The 16,994-nt window shown below is 41.4% G+C and overlaps 1 protein-coding gene across 1 annotated transcript; it reads left to right on the top strand.

Annotated features, from left to right (window-relative positions):
- Nucleotides 1–9,009: 9,009 nt before the first annotated feature.
- On the top strand, nt 9,010–15,929 carry rab1aa (RAB1A, member RAS oncogene family a). The gene is made up of 6 exons (XM_058380756.1): nt 9,010–9,262; nt 11,276–11,348; nt 11,497–11,592; nt 12,645–12,740; nt 13,312–13,443; nt 14,016–15,929. Exons 1-6 carry the CDS (start codon nt 9,249–9,251, stop codon nt 14,211–14,213), a joined length of 609 nt encoding a protein of 202 aa, XP_058236739.1. The 5' UTR covers nt 9,010–9,248; the 3' UTR covers nt 14,214–15,929.
- Nucleotides 15,930–16,994: the final 1,065 nt, after the last annotated feature.

The following is a 16,994-nucleotide window of genomic DNA, read 5'->3' as shown; positions in this document are numbered from 1 at the left end:
TGTCAATCAAACATGCCCACTCCTGGTCTTGAAATGTTAACCCCGCCCCCTCTTTAATAACCACGCCCATCTGATGATTCTGTATGGTTCCCCACCTTTTCTTTTCTTCCTTTCTCTCCTATTCCCTTTTAAATCTCTTTGTCATATTTTCTCTAATTCTTTCTTACCCCCCCTTCTCTCCTCCACCATTCCAGCACACCCCCGACACACACACACACCACTTCCCCCCTTTCCTCCCCCCTCACATGCATATTGATGCATGAAACATCACGTAGCAGAGTTTAACAGTGACCCGGCTCAGCCTGTGCATGTGACACAGACCCTATTAGTGGTCATGGGACCTTATGTATGCTATGTCGGTGACCTGAAGACAGATTTACCATGCACCCGTACAAGCTTAAAGCAAAGTATGTGCAAGCGTTTAGCCCTTTTGTGAGACCAAGAGGTAGAAACAATTGCCTCTAAGTGAGATATAAAGAGAGGGGTAGAGCTCCATCGTGATAGCAGGTTAAAGGTGATAACATGACTTTGAACGATATGAAGAGAGAGAGAGAGAGAGAGATCGACATCCATCATGATAGCAGGTCAGTGGAGATAGAAGGATAGCCATGGCTCTGCGGGCAGATAAATGATTCTGGGAGCGTAGAAGACATAAATCTTACCATTTTCCCTCTCACACTACCTCAGAATTAATTGTGGGCTACATTAAAATGAGATCTTCATTCCACCAAACCCAACCCTAACCCCAGGCCATCTCTACACCTATTGCAACATCAGTGGAAGAAAAAAATGGATTGGAGAATAACAAATATCACTTGGCCAATAGTATTGAGATGTTTTTTAAATTAATAGCTAAGCTCAATGTAATTAAACCCTGTGCCTCAGGGGTTTCCTCCAGGGACTCTGGTTTCCTGGCCCAGACCAAATGCATGCAATGTAGACTGATTGGCATCTTTAAATTGTCCACACAGTGTGTGTGTGTGTGTGTGTGTTGACCTGGTACCACGTCCAGTGCTGTCACCCCACCATGTGCATCAAGTTCCCTTGGATATGTTCCATGCACGTTGCGACCCTGTGTAGGATAAGTGCAACAGAAAACAGATAGAGAACTGTGAATAAACTTAAGATAGATTTTTCTACAGATGTTGTATGAAGCTGCAGTCTCATAGCTCCCGCCTCGGGTTTTGTGCATTCCCACATATCTGTTTGAGTTTTCTTTGCCCTAATTTCATATGTGTGTGTGTGTGATGCACCAGCATACATCAAGATCATGTTTCTATTTCTCCTGCAGCGTTCTCAGGATCTGACATGAAGAGGATTTTGCCCAAATGTAAATCTCTCACCATACTCTAAATGACTCATTTGAGTTTTGGTAATGTCTCAAAACAAGTTATGACTGATAAAAAAGTACAATAAAAAATTCATTTACAACAATACCGTGAGAAAGACGACAAATACCGAAACACACAGTATGTTTTTACTGTTGTCTATGTACACACAGATCAGGTATAACATTATGACCAGGTGAGTCAATGAGACAAATTTTGTCCTCAAAGTTGATGTTAGAAGCAGGAAAAATGGACAAGCGTAAGGATTTGAGCGAGTTTGATCAAAAGGGCCAAATTGTGATGGCTAGACCACTGGATCAGAGCATCTCCAAAACTGCAGCTCTTGTGGGGTGTTCCCAGTCTGCAGTGGTCAGTATCTATCAAAAGTGGTCCAAGGAAGGAACAGTGGTGAACCGGTGACAGGGTCATGGGCGGTCAAGGCTCATTGATGCACGTGGCGAGAGAAGGCTGACCCGTGTGATCCGATCCAGACGAGCTACTGTTGCTCAAACTGCTGAAGAAGTTAATGCTGGTTCTGATAGAAAGGGGTCAGAATACACAGTGCAGGACGGGTCAGCAAAATGGGGAACAACACAATATTACGCAGGTGGTCATAGTGTTATTCCTGATCGATGTATTATCTTTTTAACTTTCGTGAAGTTTGTGGATGCTGTGTGCTGTTGAACATTATTGAGGTCATTTGCTCAGTCATTTGGTCTTTCATGCAGTGTAGTCTTCTTATATTTTGAAATATGCAAATTATATCAAGGTTTTGTTATTTGACCGGAAAAATACATGGAATAAATGAAGGTGAATGCAGGTGAACTGGAGAGGCAAGTGACAGGTGGTTTTGCAGGTGGTGGACAGTTGCTCTCTTTACATGCTTTCCTGACTGATTTGTATGTAGTCTTGTTTTTTGTTAGGGTCCTTGTCACTACTTGTAGCATGAGGCAGTTAGTCTAGCGTCTCCAGGATGCCACATCAACAACGTGCCATCGTAAGGAGGTTTGCTGTGTCTCCCGGTGCAGTTTCAAGGAGGTGTCAGGAGGTGAGCTGTTACACCAGGAGAGCTGGGCCATAGAAAGGCAAAAACCCAGCAACAGGACCAGTAACACTACCAGAGACCTAGACAATGACCTGCAGCTGGCTACTGGTACACATGTTTCTGACCAAACTGACTCCATGTGGGTGGCATGAGGGTGTAAGGTCCTGTAGGCGCTGTTGAGTACAGGATGAAATCCTAGAAGCTGTTGTCAGACCTTATGCTGGTGCAGTGGGCGCTAGGTTCCTCCTGGTGCATGGCGATGCCTGGCTTCATGCGGTCAGTGTGTGTAGACAGGTTCTGGACAACGAATTGACTGACGCTCGTGTTCAACAGACCTGAATCTTACTGAGAAACTCTGTGAGTTGATGTATCGGAATACATAATATACCTGCCAGGTAGCACCACAGATTGTCCAGGAGGTCAGTGATGCCCTGACACAGCCACCATCTCAAGCAGACATGTGGGGGATGTACCATTTATTGACTCTGAGCTGCTAGGATGAAACTGGATCAGTCTGTAATTTTCACTTTTCAGTTCAGTGTGATTTTGGATCCACCCCTCAGTAAGGTTAATGATTTTGGTTTCTGCTGATAATTGTCACATCATTTTGTTCTCAGTCAAAATTACACAACATGTGTAAGTAAAGATTTTCACCGTGAATATTTTGTTTGTCAAGATCCGATGTGTGATTTAATTCTGTTTTAAATTTTTTTTTTGAGCAGTGTGCATTAAACACTGAGTCGAGAGACCTGAAAAAAGCGTAGAGTGTATATCTCATACGTTTTCAGTCCCCTAGAATGTGGCCGACTTCGCACTTGTAACAGCACGTTAGATGTAGGACTTCTTTGTCTCCAGTGCAAATCCCCTTATACACTCCCCTCCAAAAGTACCGGAACAACAAAGGCGTTTCCTTTGTTTATGATCCACACTGAATACTCTTTTGTCTCAGATCAAACGCTGAATATAAGGAAATTAGATCAAAAAGCAAAAACAAAAGATTTGGCCTCGACTTTCTAATTATTTGTATATATTCTGATACATAATACCAAATATTGTGAGGAATTTTTTTATTTATTTATTTTTGTCCTATCTCGTTATATTAATGGTTTTTTGGGATGGGACCGTAAGCCCTAGCTCTAGTCTCAGTAGTACTCCAGTAGTATTCAGTTTGGTTCTAATAAGCTTACGTACACATTAACCTGAGGTCAGCTGAGGTCGAGAGTGAGGCAATACTCCAACTACTGTATAAACTGATGTGAAACTCTAAACTTATCCCCCCTGTCCTCAATAATAAATCCCTTCATCTTTTCTGCTTAAACCTTTTGTGTGGCTAGTATGAACAAAGAAATGAATGAATGAATGAATGAATGAATGAATGAACTAAAGAATGTATAAATGAACAAATGAATGAATGAACAAATGAATGAATGAATGAATGTATGAATAAATGAACAAATGAATGAACGAATGTATAAACGAACGAATGTATAAACCAACGAATGACTGAATTAATGAATGAACGAATGAATGAACGAATAAATGAATGAATTAATGAATGAATGATTCTCAAAGGCTCAAAGTTAAAGGTTAAAAACAAAAAAGTAAAATGTATTTATATCTGGTCCTTACTAACTGTTAACTCTCCCTCTCTGTCTCTCTCTCACACACTCTCTCTCTCTCTCTCTCTCTCTGTCTCTCTCTCACACACTCTCTCTCTGTCTGTCTCTCTCTCTCTGTCTCTCTCTCTCTGTCTCTCTCTCTCTCTCTGTCTCTATCTCTCACACACACACACACACTCTGTCTCTCTCTCACACACACTCTCTCTCTCTCTCTCTCTGTCTCTCTCTCACACACTCTCTCTCTGTCTGTCTCTCTGTCTGTCTCTCTCTCTCTGTCTCTGTCTCTCTGTCTCTCTCTCTCTCTCTGTCTCTATCTCTCACACACACACACTCTGTCTCTCTCTCTCTCTGTCTAACCCTAACCCTAACCCTCTCTCTGCTAAACCATCTCCTGCTAAACCAACTACTTTTTACTTATTGTTCTTTTTTTTTTAAAAAAAAAAAGAACAATAATTTATTCCACAGATACTTTTATCTGTTTTGTTTTAGTGTCATGTCAAAAGTATCATTAATATGAAATATAATAAGCAACATTTTTTAAATCGAGTTTATGACCTTGAGGTTCCAGAGTACTGTACAACATATTCCCTCTCTCTGTCTCTCTCTCTCTCTCTCTCTCTCTCTCTATCTCTCTCTCTCTCTCTGTTGGTGTCCTCTAGTGGAAAGTAGAAATGGTACAAGACATGATGGTGCACACGAAATGCCTCCATGACTCTAATTTATACCAGTATAAAATATATCTGTTGTAAAACTTTATATTGTGATTTGTCTGTAATATAACTGATGATTTTATTTCTAATTGTTCACTTATTACAGTATTTCTCAACCACTTAACCACATTTGTCCACTCTGCATCAGTCGCTAGTGCGCTTCTTGATATCAGGGGGGTGAGGTGTACCTGCGCAGCACCCACCGCTGGCCTCCGTTACACACACATAGTGATATTGGTGCCCGTCTGTCCTGGCACTGTAACAGTGGCCCTCTGCCCATGATGATTGCCCACTGACAAAGAAATGATCAGTCTGTAATTTTAATGGTAGGTGTATTTGAACAGTGAGAGGCAGAATAACAACAAAAAAAATCCAGAAAAACGCATTTCAGAAAAGTTCTACATTGATTTGTATTTTAATGAGTGAAATAAGTATTTGATCCCCTATCAGTCAGAAAGATTTCTGGCTCCCAGGTGTCTTTTATACAGGTAAGGAGCTGAGATTACAGTAGGAGCACTCTTGGGGAGTGCTCATAATCTCAGCTCGTTACCTGTATGAAAGACACCTGTCCACAGAAGGAAGCAATCAATCAGATTCCAAACTCTCCATCGTGGCCAAGACCAAAGAGCTGTCCATGGATGTCAGGGACAAGATTGTAGACCTACACAAGGCTGGAATGAGCTACAAGACCATCGCCAAGCAGCTTGGTGAGAAGGTGACAACAGTTGGTGAGATTATTCCCAAATGGAAGAAACACAAAAGGACTGTCAATCTTCCTCGGTCTGGGGCTCCATGCAAGATCTCACCTAATGGAGTTTCAATGATCATGAGAACGGCGAGGAATCAGCCCAGAATTACACTGGAGGATTTTGTCAATTATCTCAAGGCAGCTGGGACCATAGTCACCAAAACAATTGGAAACACACTACGCCGTGAAAGACTGAAATCCAGTAGCACCCGCAAGGTCCCCCTGCTAAAGAAAGCACATGTACAGGCTCATCTGAAGTTTGCCAGTGAACATCTGAATGATTCAGAGGAGAACTGGGTGAAAGTGTTGTGGTCAAATGAGAAATCCAGTTCTTTGGCATCAACTCAACTCGCCGTGTTTGGAGGAGGAGGAATGCTGCCTATGACTCAAAGAAGACCATCCCCACCGTCAAACATGGAGGTGGAAACATTATGCTTTGGAGGTGTTTTTCTGCTAAGGGGACAGGACAACCGCACCACATCAAAGGGACGATGGACGGGGCCATGTACCGTCAAATCTTGAGTGAGAACCTCCTTCCCTCAGCCAGGGCATTGAAAATGCGTCGTGGATGGATATTCCAGCCTGAGAATGACCCAAAACACACGGCCAAGGCAACAAAGGAGTGGTTCAAAAAGAAGCACATTAAGGTCCTGTAGTGGCCTAGCCAGTCTCCAGACCTTAATCCCATAGAAAATCTGTGGAGGGAGCTGAAGGGTCAGCCACAAAACCTTAATGACTTGGAGAGGATCTGCAAAGAGGAGTGGGCCCAAATTCCTTGAGATGTGAGATGTGTGCAAACCTGGTGGCCAACTACAAGAAATGTCTGACGTCTGTGATTGCCAACAAGGGTTTGCCACCAAGTACTAAGTCATGTTTTGCAAAGGGGTCAAATACTTATTTCACTCAATAAAATGCAAATCAATGTATAACTTTTTTGAAATGTGTTTTTCTGGATTTTTTTGTTGTTATTCTGTCTCTCACTGTTCAGATAAACCTACCATTAAAATTACAGACTGATCATTTCTTTGTCAGTGGGCAAACGTACAAAATCAGCAGGGGAGCAAATAATTTTTTCCCTCACTGTATATGACTTTGTGATGTGACCCTTCAGAGCTTCAAGCTCCATTATTCTCTAAGAAGAAACACTTCTTCTAAGAAGTTACACACAGCTGTATGGTTTAACAATGTATGACTCCTTCACAATGTCAGTGTTTCTCTGGAATGGAACTCTGTACAGCTGCTTCATTCCAACATGGTTTCATTTCAGAACTCCATCAATCTGGTAATATTTCTAAACACTCCCTGATCTGCAGTCAGTGCTGCCTGGACTTCACACAGTCTGATAGTGTTGTTAGCCACAACCATGTGTACAATGGCAGCCTCCTGGTCAACACTACAGATCTTTCCTCTGCCTCCAGTGTGTGGATTCTGTAAAGTAAAAGCACTAAATGACATTATGACAGTCAGATTAATGGAACTGATGAAACATCTGCATTAGCATGGACACGGTTTGTTCTGCTAACAGAGCAATGCAGTAAAGCTGAAACACACAGTGGTATGCAGGAACACTTTTTCTTACCTGTTCTCATTCTGAAAAAGCCTGGACAATAGATGCCACAGTGCTCTGACCCAGAATGGACTAGACCCTTTGTCCAGCCTCTTTAAAGGACCAGTCATGATTGATGACATGGTCAATAGTTGTTGCCTGAATTTCATTGGAAACTTGAGCTTTATGTTGTCTTTATTTACTCCACACATGCAAACACCACTTCCTCTGACCACTCTTCCTCTGACTGCTCTTCCACTGATTGCTCTTCCTCTGACTGCTCTTCCACTGACCACTCTTCCTCTGACTGCTCTTCCTCTGACTGCTCTTCCACTGACTGCTCTTCCTCTGACTGCTCTTCCACTGACTGCTCTTCCACTGATTGCTCTTCCTCTGACTGCTCTTCCACTGACCACTCTTCCTCTGACTGCTCTTCCACTGACTGCTCTTCCACTGACTGCTCTTCCACTGACTGCTCTTCCTCTGACCACTCTTCCTCTGACTGCTCTTCCTCTGACTGCTCTTCCTCTGACCACTCTTCCTCTGACTGTTCTTCCACTGACTGCTCTTCCACTGATTGCTCTTCCTCTGACTGCTCTTCCACTGACCACTCTTCCTCTGACTGCTCTTCCTCTGACTGTTCTTCCTCTGACTGCTCTTCCACTGACCACTCTTCCTCTGACTGCTCTTCCACTGACCACTCTTCCTCTGACTGCTCTTCCTCTGACCACTCTTCCTCTGACTGCTCTTCCACTGACCACTCTTCCTCTGACTGCTCTTCCTCTGACTGCTCTTCCACTGACTGCTCTTCCACTGACTGCTCTTCCTCTGACTGCTCTTCCTCTGACCACTCTTCCTCTGACTGCTCTTCCTCTGACTGCTCTTCCTCTGACCACTCTTCCTCTGAATGCTCTTCCATGTATTCCTTTTGTTTAACACAGTTAATCCAGTTAATAGAGTTTGGGGTCTTTCAATGGGATCTGTGGTAAATGTTTTGAAAAAGCGTGTGGAAAATGTGTGAAACAAATGAAACAGTGTTCAGACATTTCCAAGAGAAGACTTATGCTGTGCTGAGAAGATGATGATGAAGATCAAGTGGAGCCCAGTTTCTTTAAGGGTGCTTTAGCAAATGAGGAAAACTGGAATGTACTTGTTTCTACATCCTATGTAGAGCACTCTGTGTCCAGTAGGGGGCAGTTTAGGGTTGAGGTTGAGTGTTGGACAAACGCCGGACACTGGAAAGGATTAACATTTATTCACACTGTATTTAATAGTATGAAACTCTTTATAAGTTCTGTAGTGTTTAGTGTGTGAGTGTTGACAGAGCTACTGTTACTTCACTACTGTAAACTCTGTGTGTTTATAATATATTACAGATCTTCCTCATCTAAATAACACAATAATAAACTGTACATCAGATCAGAACCTACTCCTATAATTACACTCAGGAAAATCCACAGACACTTCAACACCCACAGACCAGTAGTGACCATAGTGGCTCTGTCCTTCCTTCTTTCTGTCTGTCTGTCTGTCTGTCTTTCTTTCTTTCTTTCTTTCTTTCTTTCTTTCTTTCTTTCTGTCTGTCTGTCTGTCTTTCTTTCTTTCTTTCTTTCTTTCTTTCTTTCTTTCTGTCTGTCTGTCTGTCTTTCTTTCTTTCTTTCTTTCTTTCTTTCTTTTTGTCTGTCCGTCTTTCTTTCCTTCTGTCTTTCTTTCTTTCTTTTTGCCTGTCTGTTGTTAGGGGTCACTGGGCTGTAAATATATATATATATATATATATATATATATATATATATATATATATATATATATATATATTAATAAATAAATAAATAATGCAAAATCTTTAAGGAGATTGAGAACTTGATTCCACATGAAGGAGTTATTTTCAGGTGAGGGGTTCTTCAGTGGGGGTTTTATTTTGTTTATTTTGTGTTTCTTCCTCTTCTTTTTTCTTCAATTTTTTTTTTTTTAGAAACTCTTATTTTGACATGTCTGCTTAAAATCGCTGCGTTTCGTAGAGATGTCACAACCCGGTTGCCATATTTGTTAGCCAACTTATTAGTCCACTCTTCATCTCTGTTTCAGCGTTTACAAACATCACCCCCCCAGAACTAGAATTATTTACCCCAAGAACACCAGAAATACCCTTCAGATCGATTCAAACACACCAGCTTTCTTCTGGTGGAGAAGAACAGGAGAGACACTCCGAGCTTGGGTACTAAAAGGGATCTCCTCTGGGCCAGGTATCAGCCATGAACCCTGAATAGTAAGTTCTTCTCAGTGTATTAACTTCACATGTCGGTTTATTTCTTTAATCCGTATCCTCCATCTTAGACCGGAGGTGAACGAGAGGCTTCACACCTGTAGACCTCGGCGTGTTCACACTGTCACAGTAAATCGGATTCAGATCCGGATCAAAGTGTTGCTGATGCACTTCATTAGCTTTGTGGAAACAGAAGGGAAAAAAAGAAATGAGGGTCATGTCGGGTGTGGAAAATGTAACGCTGATTCTGATGAGGTCAGATGTTAAGAAGTTTTATCTTTAGTTGAAACCCGTTTACATGTGTGTATGACGTCACAACGACTGAAACGCATTAAAAACCCGGTGTGTATCGAGAAAGAAAACATCACTAAATATCTATTGACTGTAGTGTAGAAGTTTAAGGAAAATAACATCAGCCAGGAGAAGTGATGTTAATAAAGATGACACTTGTTCACCATGATAGCGTGTCAGGGGTTTTAACTAGTAGACCTAACTAGTCGTAGAACTAACTAAAATGAAGTTAAAGCAGTAATATTGTTGAATTAAAATGACTAAGTTCTCTACACACGGTTCAGCTGGATAGGTTCAGTTAAAGTTAGCTATCTAGCTATCTATGGATGAAGAAAGAAGATTTATTATATTTATTCTGTTATCATCACAAGCTGTCGTGGGTTTTAGATGAATGTTATTTATCCGTCTTAGTGTTTATGAGCGCTTATAATAATCTCACATGTCACTTTCTCAAGTTTTTGTTCACTCGCCTCATCACTTTCGGTGCCACGTCGTTAGCCGGTTAGCTAGCGGCTGAGGTAAAATAATATATAAATAAATAAAATAAATAAATGACGTGTAAAGGCAGCTGAGCGGAGAAATTAGCTGAATCAATCCAGGTGTTTTCTATATTGATCGCATGTAAGCTGCCGTGCTGAGCAAAAACAGAATAAACTAAAATAAAAAATCGTTTAGTCACAAACATATGCTAGTTTTGTCGCTAGCTAGCTCCGGGGTTGAACTCGTGAACCGGGTTGCCATGGTGATGTGACCCCGCTTCAGACCTCTTAAAATGTTTAAGAAATGTTGATGTCAAACTCTTTTTATTTCTTGAAATTGTTTTTCAGAGGCAAGTTTGTCACAGAAACATTTTTTTCAAACTCATCCTAGAAATGTTTAAGCTAAAAAGCTCATTTATAAACATTATAAACTTTTACACATGATTATATTCCTTTTTTCCAATATTTCATTCTTATTAATTTCACATGGTTTCGTGTACTCTTGTCATTTCCTGTGTGTGTGTGTGGATTTTAGCCTTTCGTAAGGACAGTAACAGGAATTTAGTGCAGGTGTTTGGTTGGTCCTCGGTGTTTCTCATGATGTTGTCACCATCAGACACTCTAAAAAATCTGAACGTGTAAAAATGAATGAACTGATAATCTGTTAATAAGATTATAATCTGTATTTTGAGAAAGAAAGCAGTTAGGTGTCCAATCCAGTCAGTCATACACTCTGAGTCACCATGTAATACACAGGACAGGGGAAAATAATAAACATTTGGCAGACGTCCTCATCCAGAGAGACTTGCAATTTATATCATTTTATACAACTGAGATAAACAGCTTAGTGGCCCTGGGATTCGAACTCACAACCTTCTGACCAGGAGTCCAACACCTTATCCACCAAGTTACAGTGAGTGAGTGAGTGAGTCAGTCAGAGTGAGAGAGAGACAGAGACAGAGTGAGAGAGAGACAGAGTGAGAGAGAGACAGAGTGAGAGAGAGACAGAGTGAGAGAGAGACAGAGTGAGAGTGAGACAGAGTGAGAGACAGAGAGACACAGAGAGAGAGAGACAGAGACCAGCACTTTGACTTTGAGCTTCAGGCTTGTCCATGTCACACACAGGAGACGTGTCAAAGCCGATTGCATCATTTCTCAGTATCGGAGCTCGAGGCTGAAGGTTGGGTTTTCTTCAGTCATCAGCATCACACTTGCACTTATTTGACGTGACTCGTGTCTTTTCCAGCGACTACCTGTTCAAACTGCTGCTGATTGGAGACTCTGGAGTCGGGAAGTCCTGCCTTCTTCTCCGATTTGCAGTAAGTTTAGACCCACACAACATGGAGAGTGAGCACCACAAGCCAGCCTGGTGATCATACCCGTTTGCCAGCTCAGAGAGGTGGTGTAGAATATTCACATTAGTGTTATTAAAACTTTTCCCTGTCTGTTTCTGGTTTCTCCGCTCAGGACGACACGTATACAGAAAGCTACATCAGCACGATCGGCGTTGACTTCAAGATCCGAACAATCGAGCTGGACGGCAAGACCATCAAACTACAGATCGTAAGTGTTGTGTCCTGAGTGCGGAATGGAGCGGGGGTAGTGGGGATACAGTGAGGCTATAGCTGTAGCTCAGAAATGAACACGTTACACTCAGCATTGCTTTATTTACGATTTCCAGAACATTACCTTCTACAGTGGGTTATAGCAGTGCATGGGCTCCAAAAGGTACGAAATAATATGACTGGCAGATGTCAAAACTTCAGTCAGTAATTATTAGTTTCTAAATAAATGACATATACACTTATTGCACTTAGTCTTTAACCTCTAAATAAAGCTTTATTGGGGGGAAAAATAAACATCAGAGTGTGGGTGTAGTGTTGAATTAAATCCGGTGTTTATAACGTCTGCTGTAACTCTTATCTCTCAGGTTATGCTTGTAGATTATTGGACTAGAATACAGACGGCTTTAACCCACTACACATTATTATGTTGTGTGCCTGACTACACGATACTGCCAAAAGTATTGGGACACCCCTCCAAATCATTGAGTTCAGGGGGTTGTTTTTCAGGGGGTTGGGCTCGGCCCCTTAGTTCCAGTGAAAGGAACTCTTAATGCTTCAGCTTCATACCAAGACATTTTGGACAATTTCATGCTCTTTGTGGGGACAGTTTGGGGATGACCCCTTCCTGTTCCAACATGACTGCACACCAGTGACCAAAGCAAGGTCCATAAAGACATGGATGAGTGAGTTTGGTGTGGAGGAGCTTGACTGTCCTGCACAGAGTCCTGACCTCAACCCCATAGAACACCTTTGGGATGAATTAGAGTGGAGACTGTGAGCCAGACCTTCTCGTCCAACATCAGTGCCTGACCTCACAAATGCACTTCTAGAGGAATGGTCAAAAATTCCCATAAACACACTCCTAAACCTTGTGGAAAGCCTTCCCAGAAGAGTTGAAGCTGTTATAGCTGCATGTAAAGACAGATGTCCCAAAACTTTTGGCAATTTAGTGTATCTGAATAGTCCGGTCAGTGCTATTATCAGATAATGTCTGAATGGTTAGTGTGCTTGTGTACACACGTGTTCATGGAGGTGTTGTGTGTTGCTCAGTGGGACACGGCGGGTCAGGAGAGGTTTCGCACCATCACCTCCAGCTACTACAGAGGAGCTCACGGCATCATCGTTGTCTACGATGTCACAGATCAAGTAGGTGCATCAACACCGTTACCATGACGACTCTCTCAGGACAGTGGGTGATAGTATAACCTGTAACAGACATCCCGAGGAGGAATAATGTGGATCAGGACATTCGGGCAATGTGATATCACAGTGACGCCAGAAATTGAAGAAAATTTGTAGAAAATATGAAGAAAAGACTCTTTATAGGAGGAATAAGGTTACCATGGTTACACGATATAAGTTACACTATATGGAGGAATGTCCATTTTTTTATCTGTTTAAAGAAAATAATATATTATATATGATTTATTTCACCCAGAAACAAATCCCTCTTCCAAAATTACTGCCATTTAAAATGAGAATATTTACAATGTGTATTTTTATTTTTATTTTATTTTAATTCTAAAGCTTTTACTTAATTAGCTAAAGGACTAGTTTAAAAAGAGAGAGAAAGAGAAGAAGAAGCAGCAGCTCTTGGTGTTTTTTTTGCTAATCTGCTCTGATTTAGTTTTGGAATGATTGTCGCAGAACAATAAAAGGAAGTGAGGTCATAGCGCCATGTTCCCAGTGGGAGAGATAACTTTTCGATTTTCTTCAGGAGTCGTTCAACAACGTGAAGCAGTGGCTGCAGGAGATCGACCGCTACGCCAGCGAGAACGTCAACAAACTGCTGGTGGGCAACAAGTGTGACCTGACCACCAAGAAAGTAGTGGACTACACGACAGCCAAGGCAAGGAGCGGGATGATTACACCTACACCTTACAGGGGCGGGGCAGAGGAGGGCATCTTCTAGTTTTAGTATCAGAACACTTCTTTTCTTTGCTAAACGTTTCAGTTTGTTTCATGACCCTGACGATTCAGAGGTGCTCACAAACTCATGCTTTCTCTGTCTCAGCACTGATGGTTTTGTTGTGATGAAGCAGAGTTTATGTTCCAACCCCCAAAGTTGATTATTTACCTCTAACAGCATGCTAAAACCCAGAGGTTCATTTTTCTTGTACCTTGGCAGTTTGACAAGAAGCACAACTTTATATCGATTAAAGAACAGGAAGCTATAAAAAAAAATCCTTTATTAATTAAGTAAATAGTCCTTTAATCGTTAGTCTCGGATTATGGGGCGTGTCCCACTGTTACTATGGAAACTATACTGTATTAAAACGTGAGCAGCTGTTATAAAGAATTAATCAGCAACCTTCAGACCAATCATAAGGGAGAATTCCTTCAGAGGAGCTGTGAGTATGACTCGTTATTCAGACTGTCTCTGTGTCTCTCTCTCTATCTCTCTCTCTCTGCGTGTCACAGGAGTTTGCGGACTCCTTGGGAATCCCGTTCCTGGAGGCGAGCGCCAAGAACGCCACCAACGTGGAGCAGGCCTTCATGACCATGGCGGCAGAGATCAAGAAGAAGATGGGACCCGGTGCCGGTGCGGGCGGAGCCGAGAAATCCAACGTGAAGTTCAACAGCCAGCCGGTGAAGGCGTCCGGCGGAGGCTGCTGCTGAGTCCGGACCTTCGCCCCGGCACACGGCAAGCGCACAAAGCTAGAGTGATGTTACCTACCACCATACGCCGGAGCAGACGCACAGTGGAGGACGGAGAGTGTGTGTGTGTGTGTGTGTGTGTGTGGTTGGGTGGGTGGGTGTGTGTGTGTCTGAGAGAGTGACTGAGTTAGCAAATTTCAAATCCACATTTCCTCCAGCACCAAGCTGCACATTTCCAAACCCATTTTTGATCCCTTGAGTGGCAGAAAGGTGTCCTGTATTGAATTTTATCACTGGAGGATGTCCTCGATCAGCCAGGACATGTTCTGGTGGAGCTTGTTAGCTGTTAGCTACATTAGCCAGCGTCTCCTGTGTAAACCTAAAGAAGTAAACAGCAAACATCAGACACCGAACATGTCTTACCTGATGCCTTTATTTTCTCCTCTCTCACAGCCGGGCAAAAGAAGTGAAGTTCCTCACGGTGTAGATGTTTCATCTCCTCTCTCGCTGAGATTTATTTATGTTCTGTCCTTTTAACACACCTTTTAGTGATCATACGGTGCGTTAAATGATGTAGAGTGCATTATGGGTATTCTGTACCCTGTAGAGTAAATCAGACACTAATCAGAGCGGTGCATTATGGGATCTCCTCACTATCCAGACCATGTCAGATTTTCTCTGGTTACTGACAGCCAATCAGAGCAAACCTAGGGGGCAGAAACAGCTGCGATTGGTTAACAGGCCGGACGACGTAAGGGTTATTTTAATCAAGTCACATGAGGACAATTTCCTTTTATGTGACGAATCTGGAAAGTAAACTGACTTTGTAATGTTTTTTCCGAATACTTGAGCTTTAGCAAAGAAAATTAATGCTATATAAAAAAAAAAATCACCTCAAGTTAGATATCACCACTTAATTCATTAACTAGTTAGCAAGACCGCTAGTTAGCCGAACGCCAACTGGTTAGGAAAACGTTACAAAATGTGTGTGAGGAGCCGATTTGCACTTTTAGCTTGTAATGAGACGTCAGGAGTGTGTTTTTAAAGTTATACTAAAGACAGCGTGAAGACATGACACTATTCTATAAAGTTAGGGTTGGGAGAATCAGCTGGACGTCGTGTATCGACACGTTTTATTCACACATCTGTAACGTTAAAACCAGACCTAGCCTCGCTCGAGGTTCTGCTGCTGTCTTCTGAGGACAAAAACATGACACACGAGTTAAATCCCACACTTACACCACACTTACTGTAAACAAAGGTGTTTATTTTCCGTAAAGATCCATAAAGCGAAGGTTACTTTTTAAACCCCCTTTTTACCTCCACTTTTGTCTACATGATTGATGGGAATTCTGCACTGTTCGCTAATTAACAGGGTTTTTTGTCCACTCACTCGCTCCGTATGAGCTCCAGGCCTCCAGATGAACTGTATATATATAATATAGTATTTATGTACATCTATGGGAATGTAAGAACTGATTTTCACATACTGTGGAGAGCGAAATGAAGAAACGTGAGGATGTGTGGGCGTGTCAAAACATCACGTCTTTATTAGATACGGTTGGGGGGGGGGGGTTGTGGTGAAGTTCATTTTTTTTTCCCCCCGTTTGTTGTTGAATAATGTTTTCGATAAAATATGGAATTCTGGAAATGTTTAATAAAAGGGTTTTATCTGAACCTGTATGTTTCTCTGTGTTGTTTGTTTTAATGTTATTAAGCCTATAAAATTCGAGCTGTTTAATGAGACACATCTGGAGGGTGGAGACTTTTTTTATTTTTAAAACACAGTCTTGTTACGGAACATAAAATAAAAATGACTCAAAGCCTGTGTGATGTGATACTCAAAGTTCCCAGTCGGTTCAGATAATTAGTTCATCGTTGGATTTTTATTTAACGTCTAATCTAATACACTTAGCTTGTCTGTGCAGAAAAACAGCTCGCTAACATGGCTAAGGATCGTTTATTTATTTATTTTATTATTGAGTAATCCACATTTCCTCTTGTAATGCTTGTAGTTACACAAATTCTTATTTTTCCCGTTTCAGAGAATATATCTGGCTCTTTTGGTTTTATTTGTAAGGGTTAAAACATTTTTTGTAATAGTTTATCGGAGTATCTGCTAGCTAGCTGACTAGCATGCTAAAAAAAAACACGCGGTTAGCAAAAAAATACAGCTGCAAAATCTCATTTTTAAGACTTAATTTAAGAGTTATTTTACATTTTGTCTGAGGTTTGTTTACTTTTTAAGATGGTTGTAGCTTTCTTCTAAATGCGAGTTTATTTTCTAACTTATACTCGATACGGTGTTTAAAAAGGAAAACCTGCAGTATTAAGTATAAGAATAAGAAACCGAAACAAGGACAAATCTTTATTTTTGCTTCATGTGTAGGTACTTTTTAGTTTCTAAACGTGTTAAATAATGATCTTGGTTAAATACAGTTTGGTTGTTTAACGGTGTGCAAGTTAGTGCACTAACAGATTTAATAAAACACCACCAGGTGGCGCTGATGTTCCTGTGACTTTTAGCGTTTCAGCCTGAAGCTCGGGTTAGTTGCTGGTTTATGGGCTTGATGTGAGACGAGACGAGACTAAGGTTAAATGAAATACCTCATAGGGAGAATTAAAATATCTCATAGTACAATAGAAAATGAAACTGTAAATTATTATTGTTGTTATTATTATTATTTTAAGATTCAAAGAACTTTATTAATCCTAGGGGGAAACTGCTTTGCCATGTTACAGATGCTCTAATAAAAATATGAGAGAAAGTAAGGAATATATACTCTATATAAGGAGAAGAAA

Source organism: Hemibagrus wyckioides, linkage group LG26 (genome assembly GCF_019097595.1).
Source record: "Hemibagrus wyckioides isolate EC202008001 linkage group LG26, SWU_Hwy_1.0, whole genome shotgun sequence".
Taxonomy (NCBI): domain Eukaryota; kingdom Metazoa; phylum Chordata; class Actinopteri; order Siluriformes; family Bagridae; genus Hemibagrus; species Hemibagrus wyckioides.
Note: the sequence above shows the minus strand (reverse complement) of the source record. Positions and strands in the feature narration are given on the sequence as shown.

Bases quoted from the DNA above. Each gene is read 5' to 3' on its own strand.
- rab1aa (XM_058380756.1), top strand. The intron at 12,741-13,311 runs GTAGGTGCATCA...GATTTTCTTCAG, and splicing joins TCTACGATGTCACAGATCAA to GAGTCGTTCAACAACGTGAA. The intron at 13,444-14,015 runs GCAAGGAGCGGG...TGCGTGTCACAG, and splicing joins TGGACTACACGACAGCCAAG to GAGTTTGCGGACTCCTTGGG.